This window comes from Amblyraja radiata, chromosome 2 (genome assembly GCF_010909765.2).
Source record: "Amblyraja radiata isolate CabotCenter1 chromosome 2, sAmbRad1.1.pri, whole genome shotgun sequence".
NCBI classification, from domain to species: Eukaryota; Metazoa; Chordata; class Chondrichthyes; order Rajiformes; family Rajidae; genus Amblyraja; species Amblyraja radiata.
In genome coordinates, this window is record NC_045957.1 from 61,539,894 (window position 1) to 61,557,209 (window position 17,316).

At 36.5% G+C, this 17,316-nt stretch overlaps 1 protein-coding gene across 1 annotated transcript; it reads left to right on the top strand.

Annotated features, from left to right (window-relative positions):
- Positions 1-7,990: 7,990 nt before the first annotated feature.
- On the top strand, positions 7,991-12,560 carry hoxa11 (homeobox A11). The gene is made up of 2 exons (XM_033047552.1): positions 7,991-9,153; positions 10,313-12,560. The coding sequence occupies exons 1-2, from the start codon at positions 8,505-8,507 to the stop codon at positions 10,543-10,545; spliced, it is 882 nt and encodes a 293-aa protein (XP_032903443.1). The 5' UTR covers positions 7,991-8,504; the 3' UTR covers positions 10,546-12,560.
- Positions 12,561-17,316: the final 4,756 nt, after the last annotated feature.

The following is a 17,316-nucleotide window of genomic DNA, read 5'->3' on the forward strand; positions in this document are numbered from 1 at the left end:
ACACGATTAAATCTGTAAACCATTTCCGAAAACCAAAGCCGCATTAAGGCAGAAATTTGGATTTGATTTCGCTGATTTCCACTTTTTAGAAGTATGTATCCATTCACATCACCGATTTTGTATGTTGTCTTGGTAAAATTGTTTACTTGAATTATTCCTTCTCTTCAATCGATTTGAAGCCGTATTAAAAATTCTAAGGGAAAACAATATGCACTGCAGGAAGTAGCTACACTTGCGTACATTTGTATGAATCGTGCAAAGCCCGTTTTTCTTTGCGCTCATTGTTAAGCATAACTTGCCATCGTGAAATTAATGTGTATACAAAACTATTACTTTTCGCAATAATAACCCCCAAAATATATTTTAAATATTTATTGAGAATTACTCCAATCGAATGTGTAATGTCAAATCCATACCGAATTCAAACATGAACTTAGAATTAATTGAATTGGATTTTAAATAAATGTACGCTGTACCTAACTTGCTTATGTGGCTCTTTGCAAATCACGCCAAATTGTCTTCAAAATTGTTGAATTAACTTTAAAAACACTATTAAATACTATTGCGCCACTCCAATTCGAAACTAAATGTATTATTCAAATGGGCAATGAAATAAAGCATTTGTGTGGCCGTTTTATATTATAATTGGATCAACGGCACTTCAATGCACATAAGCAAATTGTTCGTTGTTTTAGAATAAATAAAACTAAACTGAAATGCTGAAATCACGTTGAATGTCAACAGCAGGGCACGCCTGCGACTGCCTAGGTTAGGCATTTATAATGGACTATGCATAAGTACAAAGATAACATATATTTGGTTTGACATTGCTGACAATATAGATCGTAATATGGAACTCTTTGTGAATAATATGTAATGGCATTCCAATGTTAAGTCAGTTACGTAACTAGTGTATGGTGCAAACAACGAAACATCTTCATAAAACAAAACATTATATCACATACATACCCAGACATTTGAGTTTGCGGTTTATGGGGTACCACAGCATAATAGTTGAAAACAATTACTCTCTGCATTGTAATAGATACATATCAACAAGGAAACAAACATTTTATAGATTAACATTAAATATTTGTTTAATCATATGCACTCACAAAGTTGCGGCATTTGAATTAATAACGGTTACATTATTATGTTTGGCAAATAATGTCAAAGGGCATTTCGTGTGTAGAATGTGTCCGTTCTTGTACAACCAACTGGTGCAATTTTGTACAATTTCCAAATAACAGTTGGACCGATTAAGATAACATGCGTCTTATATATTATGAGATATTCAGAAGGAATATATTGTATATATTATATAATATTTATATACAAAATATAATTTCACTTCATGTTCATATTTCACTTCACTAAAATAGTGTCCGATATTAAATTAAAACAAAGTATATATATAAACGGAAGATAGACACAAAATGCTGGAGTAACTCAGCGGGACAGGCAGCGTCTCTGGAGAGAAGGAAAGGGTGACGTTTCGGGTCGAGACCCTTCTTCAATTATATCAGTGTAATTGCATTAACAATATAAATTCACACAGCCACAATGTTTAAAGTGTATTTTATATTCTAATTTAGAATTTCTTTGAAATTAAACCTAACTGTTCAATGTACGAGATTTTCTTTGCTGAGCAATAATGGTAAGTTAATATTCAATTACATTATTATTCATTCCAACGCCAAATGCATGCCCTGAATAATTTGGATGATACCTAAGGAAACATAATTTATTAAAACATATGTGCACAGTGTTTCTGAAAATAAATCTAATTTCCAGTCAAGATTATGAAATATTGGATGTTTTTACATTATACATTTTTATATATCGTCTTGCAAATCAGCTGTCTAGTAGGGTAGTGGTGTTCTTTGATGTTTTACAAAATATAATACAGATAGCAATGCTCCTCCTAGTATTCAACTTGGAAGCTTAGTCCTCATATTTATTAATGTGAAGTGTTATGTTTTTGAATCTCAATTCGGAAAGTGGAAAGGCTTCATTCTAATGTACGTTGTTTTAAAATAGTTCATGAATTAGCAGTGAAATGTTCACTTCCCTTCTCCAAATGGGACAGATAGCTGGGTGTAAACAGATCAAATACAAGTTCCAAAGGTCGCTGAGTTCACAGCTCTGTGAGCAAGTGTTCTTCAAAAAACTGAAATAGCATATAGTGGTTAGAACTTTGCCCATTATGCTTCAAACATTTATGACGTTCTGCAATTAGGGGTAGAAAATAAAATGCATTCAGAACTACAGTCATTCAAATTAATTTACACGACTCATCAACAAAGCATCATCAACATCAGAATGAATGCAGTTGAAATTCGTTAATTTTAACTTTCATGATATAACATTGCTGACTCCATCCTTAACGCACGCAGTCGCGGGCCTGTCCTGTTGTTGACACTTCACGTATTTTCAGCATTTCACTTTGATTTTATTTACTCCACTTGGTGAAAGGATTAATACATTTTGCCGTACTGCAGGTTTAGTGGACATATGCGAGACGAGTGTGCGTCCTGAATGTTCATCTGGGAGACAATTGCATCGCGACTTGCTATATTCTAATTTACCAAAGACTCGATGCAATTAAACTGTTGCCTCGTCTCTGTTTATCTAAGTATGCCAAATGGGCATACTTATAGCATGAGACTGCGGGAAATGTTGTGAGCCCAGCATATCTGAGGCGGCGGCTATTTATTGAAAGGCAGAGGATAAGAAAGCTGGAAGAATTCATCCTAAAACAGAAGGGATAGTTACAGGCGAATGGAGTGCAATTAACGAAATAAGTTCTGCAATTCCGGTCTGTGACAACAAGCCAAGTTCAACGTAAGTTTTCAAGTTCAAATTCGACAGTTCGGATAAAATTTCCCATACCCTGTAGATATTTCGGTATTCATGAATACATAAGAATATATAACGGCTTATATATTGAAATCAAATAGTGGGCCGATTAGCATGGAACATCACATTTTTGTGTAAATTCGTGAAACATATATTACTGAAAATCACTACAGAACTAGTGATGGGTTTGCTGAATTATCTTTATCTTTATAGTCGAGGACTCTTGCCTTTGAAATTCTTAACATAGACCTGAAACGCTATTGTGTCTAAAGGGTAGTTCTTCAACTTGTCAAATTGTGTGTGCCAGGATTAAATCTATCCCGTGAACTCAGCAGTACATTTCAAATACGCATGTCTTTGAAACCGATAATGGATTAGTTCTAAATAAATTCGCATAGAATAGACTAAAAAATGCTCGGAAGCGAAACGAAGTGGTTATTTGCAAATAGAATGCTAATTCTTCGATGGTCAGGTCTAATTGTGCAAAAGAGAAGCCTCAATATTAATTAACGAGTCATTTATTTTGCCGTGGTGTGCTGAAAAACCACCGCTGAGGGTTTTTTTGCCCTGCATCACTGGACAACTTGATACAGTTGAGCTCCACGTTGTGGGATTTAGTGTTAAAAAAGGCACAAAATTGTCACAATGAAACTTACCATTCATTTTCTGTAATTTTATTGGGACCATGGGTAGGTTAGAAATTGGAATCTAGCTAATCTAATATTTATCAAAATTGAAGTATTATATTCCGAATAGTAAATATGACAGAAACATTAATAAAAAACCTTCATTACACAAAACATTGATTTCTTCAAAAAACTGAAATAGCATATAGTGGTTAAAAGATATAAAATGTGCATTTTCGGCGAATGGTGCGGAGTGCGTTTTGCTTTTATTGCCGAACTTGACTTGCCGAACGTTCATTGCGGTGTTTCACTGGTTTTCATAGGGAACAAAAAAAGTATAATAGAAGAGCAAATTGAACATATATTTTTCGCTTAATTAGGGCCATAATATTCAATGTGCATGATATTTGATAGTTAATTTCAATAACCCCACTGCGGGTCAACAAAATCTAAATAAACCAAATCGATACAGATCTAGCATTGTTTTCAAATTCAAGGACAACAATCCGCTTGGGATCTCAACCCTATTAATTCTCGACGTATTTTCACATCTTAAAAGACTGACTTTTTAGCAATTCAACTCTTCGTTCGACTAAGGAACGAGGTTCTGCAAGTATTTAACTGAACTTTACAACATTTCGGAGACATCAGGCATAAAAATGGCCGCCGGTTCCCGTTGTCTTGTCACTGTCAGTGCCACTGAACTAGAGGACAAAACAACCCTGCACACAAAAAATCGACATGATTTTCGTTGAAAAGTAACGCACTCATTTGAAACCAGTGATTCTCACTTTAGATTTTGAGATTCGTAATGTCTGTGGTTAAAAAAAAGGAAAATAAAGACATTGCATGTCTCCCCAACCCCACTACCAAGAAGGAATTTGTTTTTATTTGATTTGGCCTAGAATGTAGAATTGTTGGGGGGGGGAGTTTTTAAGTTTCACAGTTTATCGAACTAATTCCAAAATCAGTTTATATTTGACCAAGTTAATAAAGGCAGATATTGCAATAAATAGACGAATACCGTTAAAGACGGTGGCTCTTTAAAAAAAAATCCAGATTGTAACTTCATATTACAGCAGAAACTGTCCATTTCCCTTTAAGCACGAAGATGCTATTTTCATTTGTCATTCAGGAGGGCAAGGGGAGATATTGCAGAAATGAGTTGAACCATTCCATGTTAGAGAAATGGCTTGGGGCGTAATATAGCAACATACTTTGTTGTTACACGCAATTAAAACCTATGTTGTTTCATTTGCCAACGATAATTAGGGTCTAATGCAATTCGTGGGAGAAATTAAGAAGTAATGCGGATACTATCCCTTATAAAACCTGCAAAGAACAATATGGCTGGCCGTTTTCATCCCACACTGGTTTACAGTGACAATATAAGTATGCCAGCTGGAAGTACAATTTTCAGCTTTTAACCCGTGGATAGTGAAACATCAAAATGAATGCATCTAAGCGCGACACAGTGTATTTTCCTTTACTTTTCCAGGCCGTCTCTTTTAATGACACAGTCGACACCGCAAGTGGCGGAAGGCCTTGATCCTTTTTTTTTCCAAGACGACCAATTGATTTAAGATATTTTCCTTTCATTAAACCTTTAACTTCGCATGATACAAATCTTGTTTTTGTCAAGTATATACATTTCGCGTGCGCAGCCTTTTCCAAAGTTGAAGTTCAATGTTAAGTCGGCTGCGAGCTCTTAAGCGTAAATTCCTCACAAAACTCAGATGTAAACTTTCCCTAGCCCTTGTCTTATTAGGGTACTTGTTTTTGTGTTCAAACCTTCACACGAACAGTTTTAACCCGATTTTGTTTTTGACAATATCTTCAACAAAGCTTTAAAATACACCTCAGTGTGAAGAAAAATTAACTTCATCCGGGTCTCAGCTCTCCCACGGAGTTGGACTCCTGCAGGAAAATAGCCTGCGCCGCAATAATTCACCGATCTCCTTAAACTTCGGCATTTACATTAGATTTCATTCACATCAAATATCCACCAAATGGCCAGAGTTTGCGTTAAATTAAAGATAAACAAGGTAGGTACTTTTATTTTTTAGAATTAACTCTTGGGCATTATTTAAATGTGTTCCTAAAGGCTGCAATACAACTAAAACGAAATTAAAAAGTCAAATTGATCCTAAATCTATAATTGAAAATCAGCTATGAGAAAGGGCGATACTTACTGCAAAGATAGTATGATAGGTGAGAAATACAAACGATTAGAAAATGGCGCAGCCATTAAATAGTGACTGTATCTAAGATCATTTTCGGCTTTTATTTAAACGGAAATGCCATCCCCAGCTTCCTTTTTTAATTTGGAGGTATATTAGATAGTTGTAATTTTGTTAATCTTGTTCTTCTAACACTGTTATAGCAGATTGCGTTGTTTAGGAAATTGTATAGCAATTCATTCACGTATAATGCAACCTTTCGGTAAGAAAGAAAAAAGACAAGAAAGTAGATTCTGTGCCACTGGTGGTTAAAACGTGCAATGTCCGGCTAAAAAGCTTACTCCTTCAAATTTCTGCCCGATTTTTATCAGACAAAGAGCGCGTCCTTGTCGCTTTTGGGAACGCCTGATTGCTCACGTTAGCTGGGAATGTCAGGGATTCCATGTAGGTGGCGTCTTTAGCTAACCCCTGGTCGGCTACAATGTCTATGCGGGCGTCTAGTGAAGCTGGTTGTCAAAACTGCTATTAAAACCACAGGTCAAGCTAAACCGCTCTCGGTTCTCGTAGGCGCATTATATTTAATTATATTATGAAAAGCGCTGTATCGGAATTTGTCCATCCGTACAGGGACAAATCGTGTCAATATCCTCCTGGACTTCACTATGTTTTTCTTTTAACTGTAAAATTTCAGATTTTACATTTGCAGTTTTGACCACAGTTACTAAACGTCCCAAATGTGAATCGTTTTTTTTTTTAAACGACTGAACAGGAATTAATTTGGATCTTAATTTAGAACTGCGATCTCACTGTATGGCTTCGCAGTTTCGTTGTATTCGGTGCATATAATGTTTTCAATATTTGTATGTATATATAAGTTAAATAAAATATAGATATGTCCTATAGTGTAATATAAAGATAGCCGGATTGCCGAACGGTTGAATGCCACAAAGAATATTTACACCGAGTATTGCTGATCCTTATTGCGAATTATGGCATCGAAAATCCTATTAATATCCTTAGTGTTTCCGGAATCTACTGTTATTCTTTTATAAGATGGCCTTATTTTTACAACGAGTGATTTATTCGGTTGCGCGGACCAGAAAAACAAATAACATATATATTTCGAGTGTTTTGTAGACCTTTTCATATCATTGCTGTATGCTTATAGCAAAGAAACAATTAGAAAAAAAGATTAACTTATTAACTTGCAACTAACACGGTTGCTCGTTAAGAGTATTTTTGTACGTGAAACAATTCAGAGTAAGGTCTTTCTGGCAAATGTTTATGGCAAAGGTCCTTATCCCCAGGAAACCTGTTTGTTTTGGCACCGCGCAATTGTTTTTGGAACAGCAATAAGCTAATATGTGACAAATTCTTAAAGCAAAGTTTAACTTCAACTCTTATCTATGACACCATTCTTTTCAACAGCATCGGAATTCATTGCATCACTTTCAAACTCCTAGTGTGCATTTAAACCATATAGTTTGTTAGATGGCACTAATATATCTAAATAAAATGCACTTTTATTGGCTGTTCTTTAATTAATCTTTCCCTGGCCAAACTAAACTATTGTTATTTAACCCTAAACACAGTAAATACAAGTCCGCTTCATATTCATAGGACTTTGTTGAGATTTCATAGAAATACAGAACAATGTGCCCACGGCCAATGTCAAATGGATTTTTTTCCGTCTTTGTTCACGCCTGTTTCACCTAAACATTTTCAAATATATAATTACCAGTGTTCTGTCGAAAATAGCGTGTTCATAAGAACTCCGCCTGAAATATAAAGCTGATTGACCAATAGACTGTTTTCGAAAATATTTCCTGAAATCCAGCTAAATGGCATCTAGCTTAGAGAATTGTATCGAGAGGGCGATGGTTTTGTATGTGGTGTTGAACGTGACCATGCCCATTTGTCCTCAAATTAGAAGCACCAACACACATTTCTGAAACGCAATGTGGCAGTTCCGTGCGGATTCAATTTTTATGAAGAAAATCACCTAAAAGCTATTCGGCGACACTCACTAAGACACAAACAAGCCAATATTCAATTCCGGACCTGTAGTCAGTCTAACTCATCTTCCCCACGGCTTTTATGGGGGTCTACAAATGACTGTATGCTTCCGTCGTTTATTTCTGTTGAGTGGGGACGTGGAAGTGAGGGTATTCGGGTTGAAAACAGAGAAGATATAGGTAGATAAATCATGATTTATTCATTTAAAAAAAATCCGCTCCCACTTCACGTCTCTGGAAGATTCTTACATAGTTTGTGATTATTCGTGTATAGATACACACATTCTCTGCTGGTGAAATAAATATTTTGTACGTTATTTTTCATTAAAATGACAAGACAAAAAGATAAGGGGAGTATTTTCCAACATAATGTAATTTTCTGGGGTTTTCGTCCAATGTGCGTAATAATTCAAAAATCGCCCTTTTAAAAAAAAAATCAGTGTTTGACATTTTTGCTGCGGAAATGGTTATAAGTTCTTTCCATGTCTACTCTTGATTCGAGTCAGCTTGTTGGAGCGGCATGGAGTAAATGTGCCAAATGCGTCTCTGGTGTGAAGCTTGAACACCTTCACAGTATTATTCGAGCTTTCCTTTCCCCGTTTAGAAATGTGCAGAGCTCAGTTGTAAAGAGCTTTGCGCTCCTGGTGCGAGGGGGGAATCCAAAGTGATGCATGTCAATTTCTCCAGGCATCTGGTCACATGACCGGCTGGTTCCTGCGATGTATGGAGATACATTTCCACGTCAGCTTACGTTTCCAAATTTTTACTCCGCGGATCAGCTTCAAAGAGGCAGCAGCATCTAAGGACCATGTTTAGCTGTGCGAATGCAAGCTATTCTTGCGCTAGGGGACCCCAAGAAAGCGATGATGGATTTTGATGAGCGGGTTTCTTGTGGCTCTAATCTTTATTTGCCTAGCTGTACCTATTATGTCTCCGGTCCGGATTTCTCCAGCCTGCCTTCATTTTTACCCCAAACACCGGCTTCTCGTCCCATGACATATTCTTACTCGTCTAATATCCCCCAGGTTCAACCTGTGCGGGAAGTTACCTTCAGAGACTATGCCATCGATCCTTCCAATAAGTGGCATCACAGAAGCAATCTCCCCCACTGCTATTCCGCAGAGGAGCTGATGCACAGAGAATGCCTGCCTGCCAGCACCATGGGCGAGATGTTAATGAAAAATAGCGCCAGCGTTTACCACCCCAGTTCCAACGCGACTTCCAGCTTCTACAACCCGGTGGGTAGGAACGGTGTCCTGCCGCAAGGATTTGATCAGTTCTTCGAGACTGCCTACGGTGCTAGTGAGAATCAGCAGTCGGAGTATTGCGGGGAGAAGAGCCCAGGTAAAGTGCCGTCTGCGGCAATTTCAAGTTCGGAGACTTCCAGGGTGTCGGTGGAGAAGGAGACGAGTCCCGGGAGCAGCAGCCCGGAATCTTCTTCCGGCAACAATGAGGAAAAAAGCAGCAACTCTAGTAGGTAGAATCAGTGCCTACTTATGAAGGAAAGTTTTGCGATCTCGCGCGCTGCTGTTAAAAATTTTATGTGCTGTTTTATAAGCATATAAGGGGGTTTATGGATGGCCTGTAGATTTCCCAACAAAACTTTTTTTTAAATAAATGACAGGATCACGTGTTCCGCTCTGAAATTGGCCGTGAAATAACACCAGCCAATCCCTGCATTAAAATAGCTCAACTAGCACCTCTAAATGTGAAATTTGGATTAAAAATATGGTCATTTAAATGATTAGGTGTGCATTCATAAAACATAGCCTTTTGGCCGTTGTGATCTACGAGTGTATGAATACAGCACACGAATTCTATAAAACACGTGTTGACACAAAAACTCTATTTATAGGTTGTATTCAGTTCCATAAGTAACCGCTTTAAAACATAACAGGGTAAAATGACATTTTTAACAGCAACATAAATAGTACAGTACCTTAAGCACAGAGTTTTCCATCATAAAAACTTATTTCAGATTGAGTGACCATATTTTATTTAATAATCACATTTTATAGCTGGACGTGCGATAAGCACAGCTTTAACGCTACAGCAGTACTTCTGGATCATGCCTATGTCGACTTTTACAACACGGAATATCTACACAACAAAGCCCCCTCCCTTAAGAAACCCAATTCCTGTTCCCAGCACCTTTATAATGACAGGGCGATTGTGTCATGCTTCAAATCCTTTTAGATTTAACAACCTAAATTAAATAAAACGTCGTGCTCTTCGTTTATTTTCTGTCTTTAATGCTCTCATACTCGGGCGTTTCATCTGTAAAAATCATTTATCTTCCAAATGTGGGTAGTTCCTGGGTACGGAAAGCCCTTTTGTAATTTCAAATACTCTTTGGAAAGGGAGTATCACAGCTTTAACTTCAGAAGTTCCACAAGCATTATGGTAACCGAGGCAGCCATCTTATGTTTCAAGACCCATTCAACATGTTAAAATGCGCTTTAAAGCTTTCGCGAAGTCTTCTGTATATCGTCATTGGTGGTAGATATTGCTGTGTAAAAAGTATGAATTATGTAGAGGTGCTCCGAATTACAGCAAAGTATATGTTGCTCCTGAGTAAAACATTGGCTACTCTGACTTATCAATGTTTTAACGTACTGTTTACCTGTTACAGGTGGCCAGCGTACACGTAAAAAAAGATGCCCCTATACCAAGTACCAGATCAGGGAGCTGGAGAGAGAATTTTTTTTCAGTGTCTACATCAATAAGGAGAAGCGCCTACAACTTTCCCGCATGCTCAATTTAACCGACCGCCAAGTTAAAATTTGGTTTCAGAACAGGAGGATGAAGGAAAAGAAGTTGAACAGGGACCGCCTTCAATATTACACTACGAATCCATTGCTCTGAGATTAGACTGAGTTTACAAAGAGGCATTCCACCTTCCTAACTTCTACGATGAAATCGGCCAGGCCAGAAGGCAGAGGTAAAAAAAAGCTCAAGTTCGAGTTTGTGAGCAGACACTTTAATACAACTCTGACGGGCCAGACAACTTTTCAAAACTAATGGGGACGTCTAGTTTCAACTTTAAAAAGTAACTGGAATTAATGCTCATCGTTGACTTCACACACAGCCACACACAGACACACGCACTCACACACTTATTAATACACACACGTCTTCTATATATTTAATACATAAAGTATCTCTTGAGATTAACTTTTGAGATGTCAAGGTGAACGTTTGGACTTAGTTAAGCGAAACCGATTTTTTTTTAAATTCAAGGAAGAAGGCAGCTTCTATCTATGAACGGACACGTGTACTGAAGGTCTGGGAGAAGGAGTGGACTGTTGTGGACCAGCTGCAATATAAACGTATTTTTAAAAATAAGGCGATAAGAAGCGCATGCTTTAGATTAGGAACATTACAGTGGCACTCATTGGATATATATTTGTTATCTTCGGTTACAACTAGTAGCAAGCAGTCTCGTTCTTTTGCAACTGAGCCTTCTGAAAGGAGGGAACGTAGCGCAGCAGTTCTACAAATAATGCCTGCTTATCGCTGTTCAGCATACTAAAACTCGTCTCTAGAAAAGGCAGATGACAACTTCCATCTCCACAATAGATCCACATTTATTTCCATACATATCAATCAGTACTCCCCACCCCCACCTCCATTATTACCCCAAAAGGTAACATGCATGCAAATATCCAATTTGAAATTCATAGCAAAAAGAAACACCGTTTCTAATGAGTGTGGAATTTATATTAGTCATTAAAATAAACAAGTGTGGTTAAATTCTGTTTAACATGTACAAATCTGTATATTTTAGCTGTTGGCCTCGATATATAAACACCTTACCATTTAATACATAGCTCGGAATAATAAGATATTTGAAAACCGGCTATTTTATGCTCGCTGAAGCAATCCGTGTGTGTTTATTTGTACTTGACCCATTGTGCTTCGTAATTTACAAATGCGGTTTTTACTTTTCAATTTTCAAAAGGAAGAAATGCTACCCGCGATGGCATACTTGAGCACAAAGTATTGTAAATATGTCGCTCTTTTGGTACATTATGAATGTGTATAGGAATTGGGTTTGAAAGCTGCTGCTCATGCATCTATCCTTTTCACGGATTCCCCCAAAGGGTAACAAGTCTACATTATTCACCATTTTGAAGCCATCTTTATCCGTGTGAACCAAAGACAGAAAAATATTTTCATTAAACACATAAGTGTGTTTATTGCACAATGGTAACATTTGCTGTACATTCACCATTTAAGCTTTTTATAGGCCGATATACCTATAGGCCGTATTGTACAAAAATCACCCACACTTTACCTAACGACATATACCAGCCTTCAAAATCACTTTTGTTTATTTTATCAGTTTAAATTCAATGTTTCGTTGTGGCCTTTGTCATTAACATCATCAAAATAGCTTATTTTATTGTTCATTCTCATAAAATGACAGATGACAGCGGTTGGCTGCTCGCCGTTATCTTTATTTTTTGTAATTCTAGTTTATTTTGCAAAACACTGAAATGTATTAAAAGGCTGGAATATGCACCACAGAAGTGGTGTTTTTTTTACATTAAGCATTTAGATTTTGAAATGTAGCACCAATTATTTTAAGAGCAATCAGATGCTGTTTTATTAAATGTGAAATCGACATTTGCTTAACATTTGTATATAATTTATATTTATCAATTTGACTAAAGTGGGGTAAATGTGCATGTCCATGTTGAGAGAGCGCACAATTGGATTTCATGTAGAAAAAGTAATGAAGGTGCTTTCTCTTGAGGGCGAACTTCGTTGGGTATTCAAGCCGAAAACTAAAACACCTGCAAAGTATTGTAATATTGTTCGTTTCATGTACGTAATAAGCAACCATTAAAGCTGGATAACATTCATATCTGTCTACATACATTGGTACGTTTTTCTTTAGTTTATTTTCTGGAAGCCGAGGCATTCATATCAAATTTCGGACAATGCAATTACAATTATCTTTCCCTTGGCACGGGCTATAGTAATTTCACATTGATAATCGCATGCTCAAATGGGAACAATTAGCCAAGATGTCAAAAATTGTATTTGTTAGAACTTTATTCAGCACAAATAACTCTCTTTGGGAAATTTTGTGAATCAAAACTATCGGTTTGGCAAATTATCGACGACGTTTGTTTGGATACATAGGGGCGTACATTAGAAACAATTGCATTGCATTGCAGTTGTATTATAATATCTTTAATGCCGATTTTCATTCTGTTTTCCTGTTTGTTTCCTGGCTTTGAACTTCTGTTGCGCCGTGGACGTCACCTCTAACCTTGGGGGTGAAGGGATAATCAGCCCTGAAGCTTACATTCTCTGGTTAGACTCCCGCCGGAGGTGACGGGAGACCAAAACAGATTATAAGAGGTTGATCAACTGAATTGGCAGAGAAACTAGCGAGACATATTCTAGTATCATGGAAGTTCAATGTTGCGTGTGAGGTTGTTTTAATAATGAGTGATACTGGAGGTGGTTAAATATATGTGGAAGCTTTTATATCTGCAGAAGAGGGAGTTGAGACCAGTGAAGTAGCATATTAAGGGGCTGTGGCATTCAAGGCAAATGACATGGGATCGTCTCTGTTGCTGTGGTTACTAACAGCGGGACAAGTCATTAAAAAAAAATTTGTGGCTATCTGTTTTTTGAATATTACCGCAGTAGATTTTATAATCCTAATGTTATGAACGTAAACATATTTTGAGTTTAGTTCTTCTCCCTCTTAATACCGTTGTGCGTTCGTTCAATGTTTCTGCACTGCTGCACCAGGGAGCTATGGCAATGAATTCCTCCAGTTGGACCCTCAGTCCACATGGTGGCGCCATTTAGATCAATGTCAAAGCCGCTTTTGGGCAGCAAAAATAATTATAATGAAAAATACTTTGTCGCTCTTCCAAAGTACGAGTTAAAGAGGTATGTTATTTTTTTGAGGCAAAATAATATAGTTCCTATATGTTTGACAATTTAAATTCAATATTCATTGAATATCTTAAAGAGCTCCAAAATAACCAATCTTTCTAACAAAAGGTAGGTGATCGGGATCCATGTATATACGACATGGATTCTTGAATTGAGAAATGTGGCTTCACAATTATCAAAGAGCGGTTCGACAGTGTACGTTACAACTAACGAAAGATTTGAATTCGGATGGAGTGAAAGTTCTTTGTTAAACCGCTTTTGTTTCATTAAGAAAAAAAAACCTCCGGAAAAGGGAAAGTGTAGGATATTCATTTCAGAAACAGTATACTTTAATTGTCATTGGAAATTGGTTAGAAAATACAATGTATTTGCTTCTTGAATAAACCACGGACCACATTTTATATTTAGATACAATATGTGCACTATTCGATTTGCTGGTTAGGAAGAAAAGGTTTATTCCTGGAACTGGGTTGCTCATATTCGTTCTTTCATTTATCCCTTCTGTTTTTGCTTGATATTACATGGTTTCTTTTATCAACATAATACTATCATGGGGCACCAAGTGATTTTATCTTGACGTTTGATCGGCAATTGTCAAATTTGATTTGTTTCCTCAACAACCGACACATAATGCAGCTTTTGGAAATCTATCCCCGCAATGACTATATGTATTATTCTGAGCATTAACAGGGTTTAAATGTGCTGAACCGTGGATCTTTGGTTTGGCACTTAAGATTCAGAGCGCTTTTGCAGTTTTCCTGTTCTCTGTTCTTATGCGTTTCTCATATTTAACGAAATAATGCGCATATATGTCTGTTTCAAAAATATCGAACAGTTCGTTGAAATGTAACAATCAAATTATGGTGGCTTTATGTTTCTTAAATATTGATCGAACATTAACAGTTCAACCAAAAAGTATAACTGGCGAGATTTAATTATTTGCCCGCTTTCCTTTCTTTTTTTTTTGCGGGATAGTGTCATTTCAATTAACTGTTCGTTTTTAAATGATGACGAAAGATTTTGAAACATTGGTGCATTTTTTCGAAAGTATATTCGATTGATTCTTTTTCGCATTACTTAATTTTGACAGTTAACGCAGAAATTAAATAAACCTATTGTTCCAGATTATACCTCTTATTTGTTGATGACCGTTGACCAGTTTTTTTAAGGTTAGAAAGCTAATTAGCAACTGTGCCAAGTTATGTAAAATTTACCAAACCCTATTTTTATGTCGGAGCTTGTTAAACTAAGAATAAGTACGCGATTGTGTGCATTTTTAAGTAAATTTCACATGAAGTTCATACTTGCTGATCGTTTCCTGTGGGAATACTGAGATTTAAATTGTCTTGTGCAGACTTGCGGTTCGGTAACGATGTCCTATAAAACTAGTTTGACTGAACAATGTATAAACATGATATTTGTGACAAATTTTATTGCGTTAAATTATCGTGGTGGATGAATATACTGTAGTGTAGTTCATTGCATGCTTTGGTGTGTGTGTGTGTGTGTGTGTGTGTGTGTGTGTGTGTGTGTGTGTGTGTGTGTGTGTGTGTGTGTGTGTGTGTGTGTGTGTGTGTGTGTGTGTGTGTGTGTGTGTGTGTGTGTGTGTGTGTGCGTGCGTGTGTGTGTGTGTGCGTGTGTGTGTGTGTGTGTGATGTAAATAATATATATATTGCATTATGGGATTGTGATAAGTTAGTAAGGGGTTTCGTTAAAACGTCAATATTCATTAATTGTTAGCAATGGAATTTTTCTGTGAATATGTTTCTTACTTACTATAACTTGAATAATGCTGCCAACCAATAGTATTCCTTTCACTTCATTCCTTTGTTTCAGATTATTTGACTAAAATGGCTACTCCCAATTATTATCTTCATATTATTTAATGGCGTGTTATCAAGAATGCCATGAAATGCATCCCTATCAAGAACCAGTACAACTTGAATATTTAAAGCATACCATTTGAAAGCTCCAGCAACCTTAGGCCATAGCGCCCTCTGGGTCTAGGATTGGCACTTGCACCACAGTACAATGGTCATTCATTCTGTTCTTGGTTGCTGTATAAAATGTATTCGGGCATTGCAGTACTAAATAAATTTAATAGCCAGATCCTAATTTAAAAAAAAACGAAAAATAAATCTTAGTTTCTAAGGGCAATTTAAATCTTAGTATTTGATGTAACGATATACGCAAAATGTCAACGGCAGCCTATCTGTTAAAGAGCATATCTTTTAAAAAGAGACAATTTCAACAACCTCTTTTTTTATCTTGGCAGGATTTGTGCTTCAGAAACTAGTGCAAGCCAGTTTCTAATTACTGAAATACATGTCTTTCAATTATCATCAAATATTAACCCTGATTAAATATCTAATGATTTGATAATATGTAACCGGATAAATCTTGAAAAATAAACAGTGGGAAAGGTAGGCATTTTCTGAGTGAGATTGCCAATAATGTGGGCCAGTGAAGGATGAATAGATAAAGCTAGGATGAACTAAAAATAAACATGAGCTCGAACTCCAACTTCCCAACTTTTCGGACAATAAAACAGTCTAGACAACTCGGTTGGGCTTATCATTGTTTTAAAAAGGCCAATCTCTTCTTTTTCTATGTCTAACAAAACACTTTCCGATAATGTTCATTGTGTGCAGTTCGCTGCTTAATTGAACCAGGGCACAGATATCCCTTTGCATAGCCTTTTGCATCAAAACATTCGAACATATTTTAAAGTAAATTACCTAAAGAAAGTTTACTTCTGCGATCGCAAATTGTAAAATACGAAAGAGTTTGGGCAGACAGTTTTTTAATTTTTTTATTTGACAAGATGGGTGGGGGTACAGTAATGAAATTTACCGGTTTATTCTGGAACGTGGAAGCTGTACATAAAACAGAACTAGCGTGTGCACTTCATAGTTGAAGAACAGTGTGTTTGTTTTAATATGAAATGAATGCTAGGCAATGGAACGGCGTTACATTGAACATTAATACCACGAATCCTTCATTGTTTAAAGGTATCAAGTTATTGAATGAAACGTTCTCGTCAGAGTATGGCACTGATGTGAGGAATGTGTTGTAATTGTACATTTTCCGCCAACTCTTTATTTTCAACGTGGTACATAACATGGACCATTTTGGTTTGTGACTCGACCCCCGCTGCGTCACCTTCACCGTGGCCTGTGCAACTGAATTGCCGCTTTTTTGTTATAAAGCTAGTGAGCTATTCTGTCAGCGTGAAAACAAAAACTCTTCCGTCGTTTTCTTAGAATCACGATTAGTAAAATTAAAATCTGTTCGTCAGATTATGAAAAACGATATAAGTTAACAAAAACACAATTTCATATGAATAAAATCTGGCTCCTTATTTCAAGAAAATCTATTCAACATAAATATCTCGTTAATTTTAAAGACGGAGAATAATATGACTTTGCGCAATTCTGTGTTTATTTGCAATTATTTTGCACGCGTAGTTTCCGCATAAATTAAGCATTCTTTATTGTAATCTTTAAAGCGAAATTAACATTAGGATTACCTAAGACACTTTATATTAAAAGTAATCTCTCAATTCACAATAAACTATTTACTCCATTCGATTCACAAAATAAATTTAAGATCCCCATCCTATTTTTATCTGGACTTCTTTTGAATTGTTAGGCTGCTTTTTTCTTGTAATTGCTCAATCTTGTCGATATAAACTGTTGATAAGGCCTAAATTGA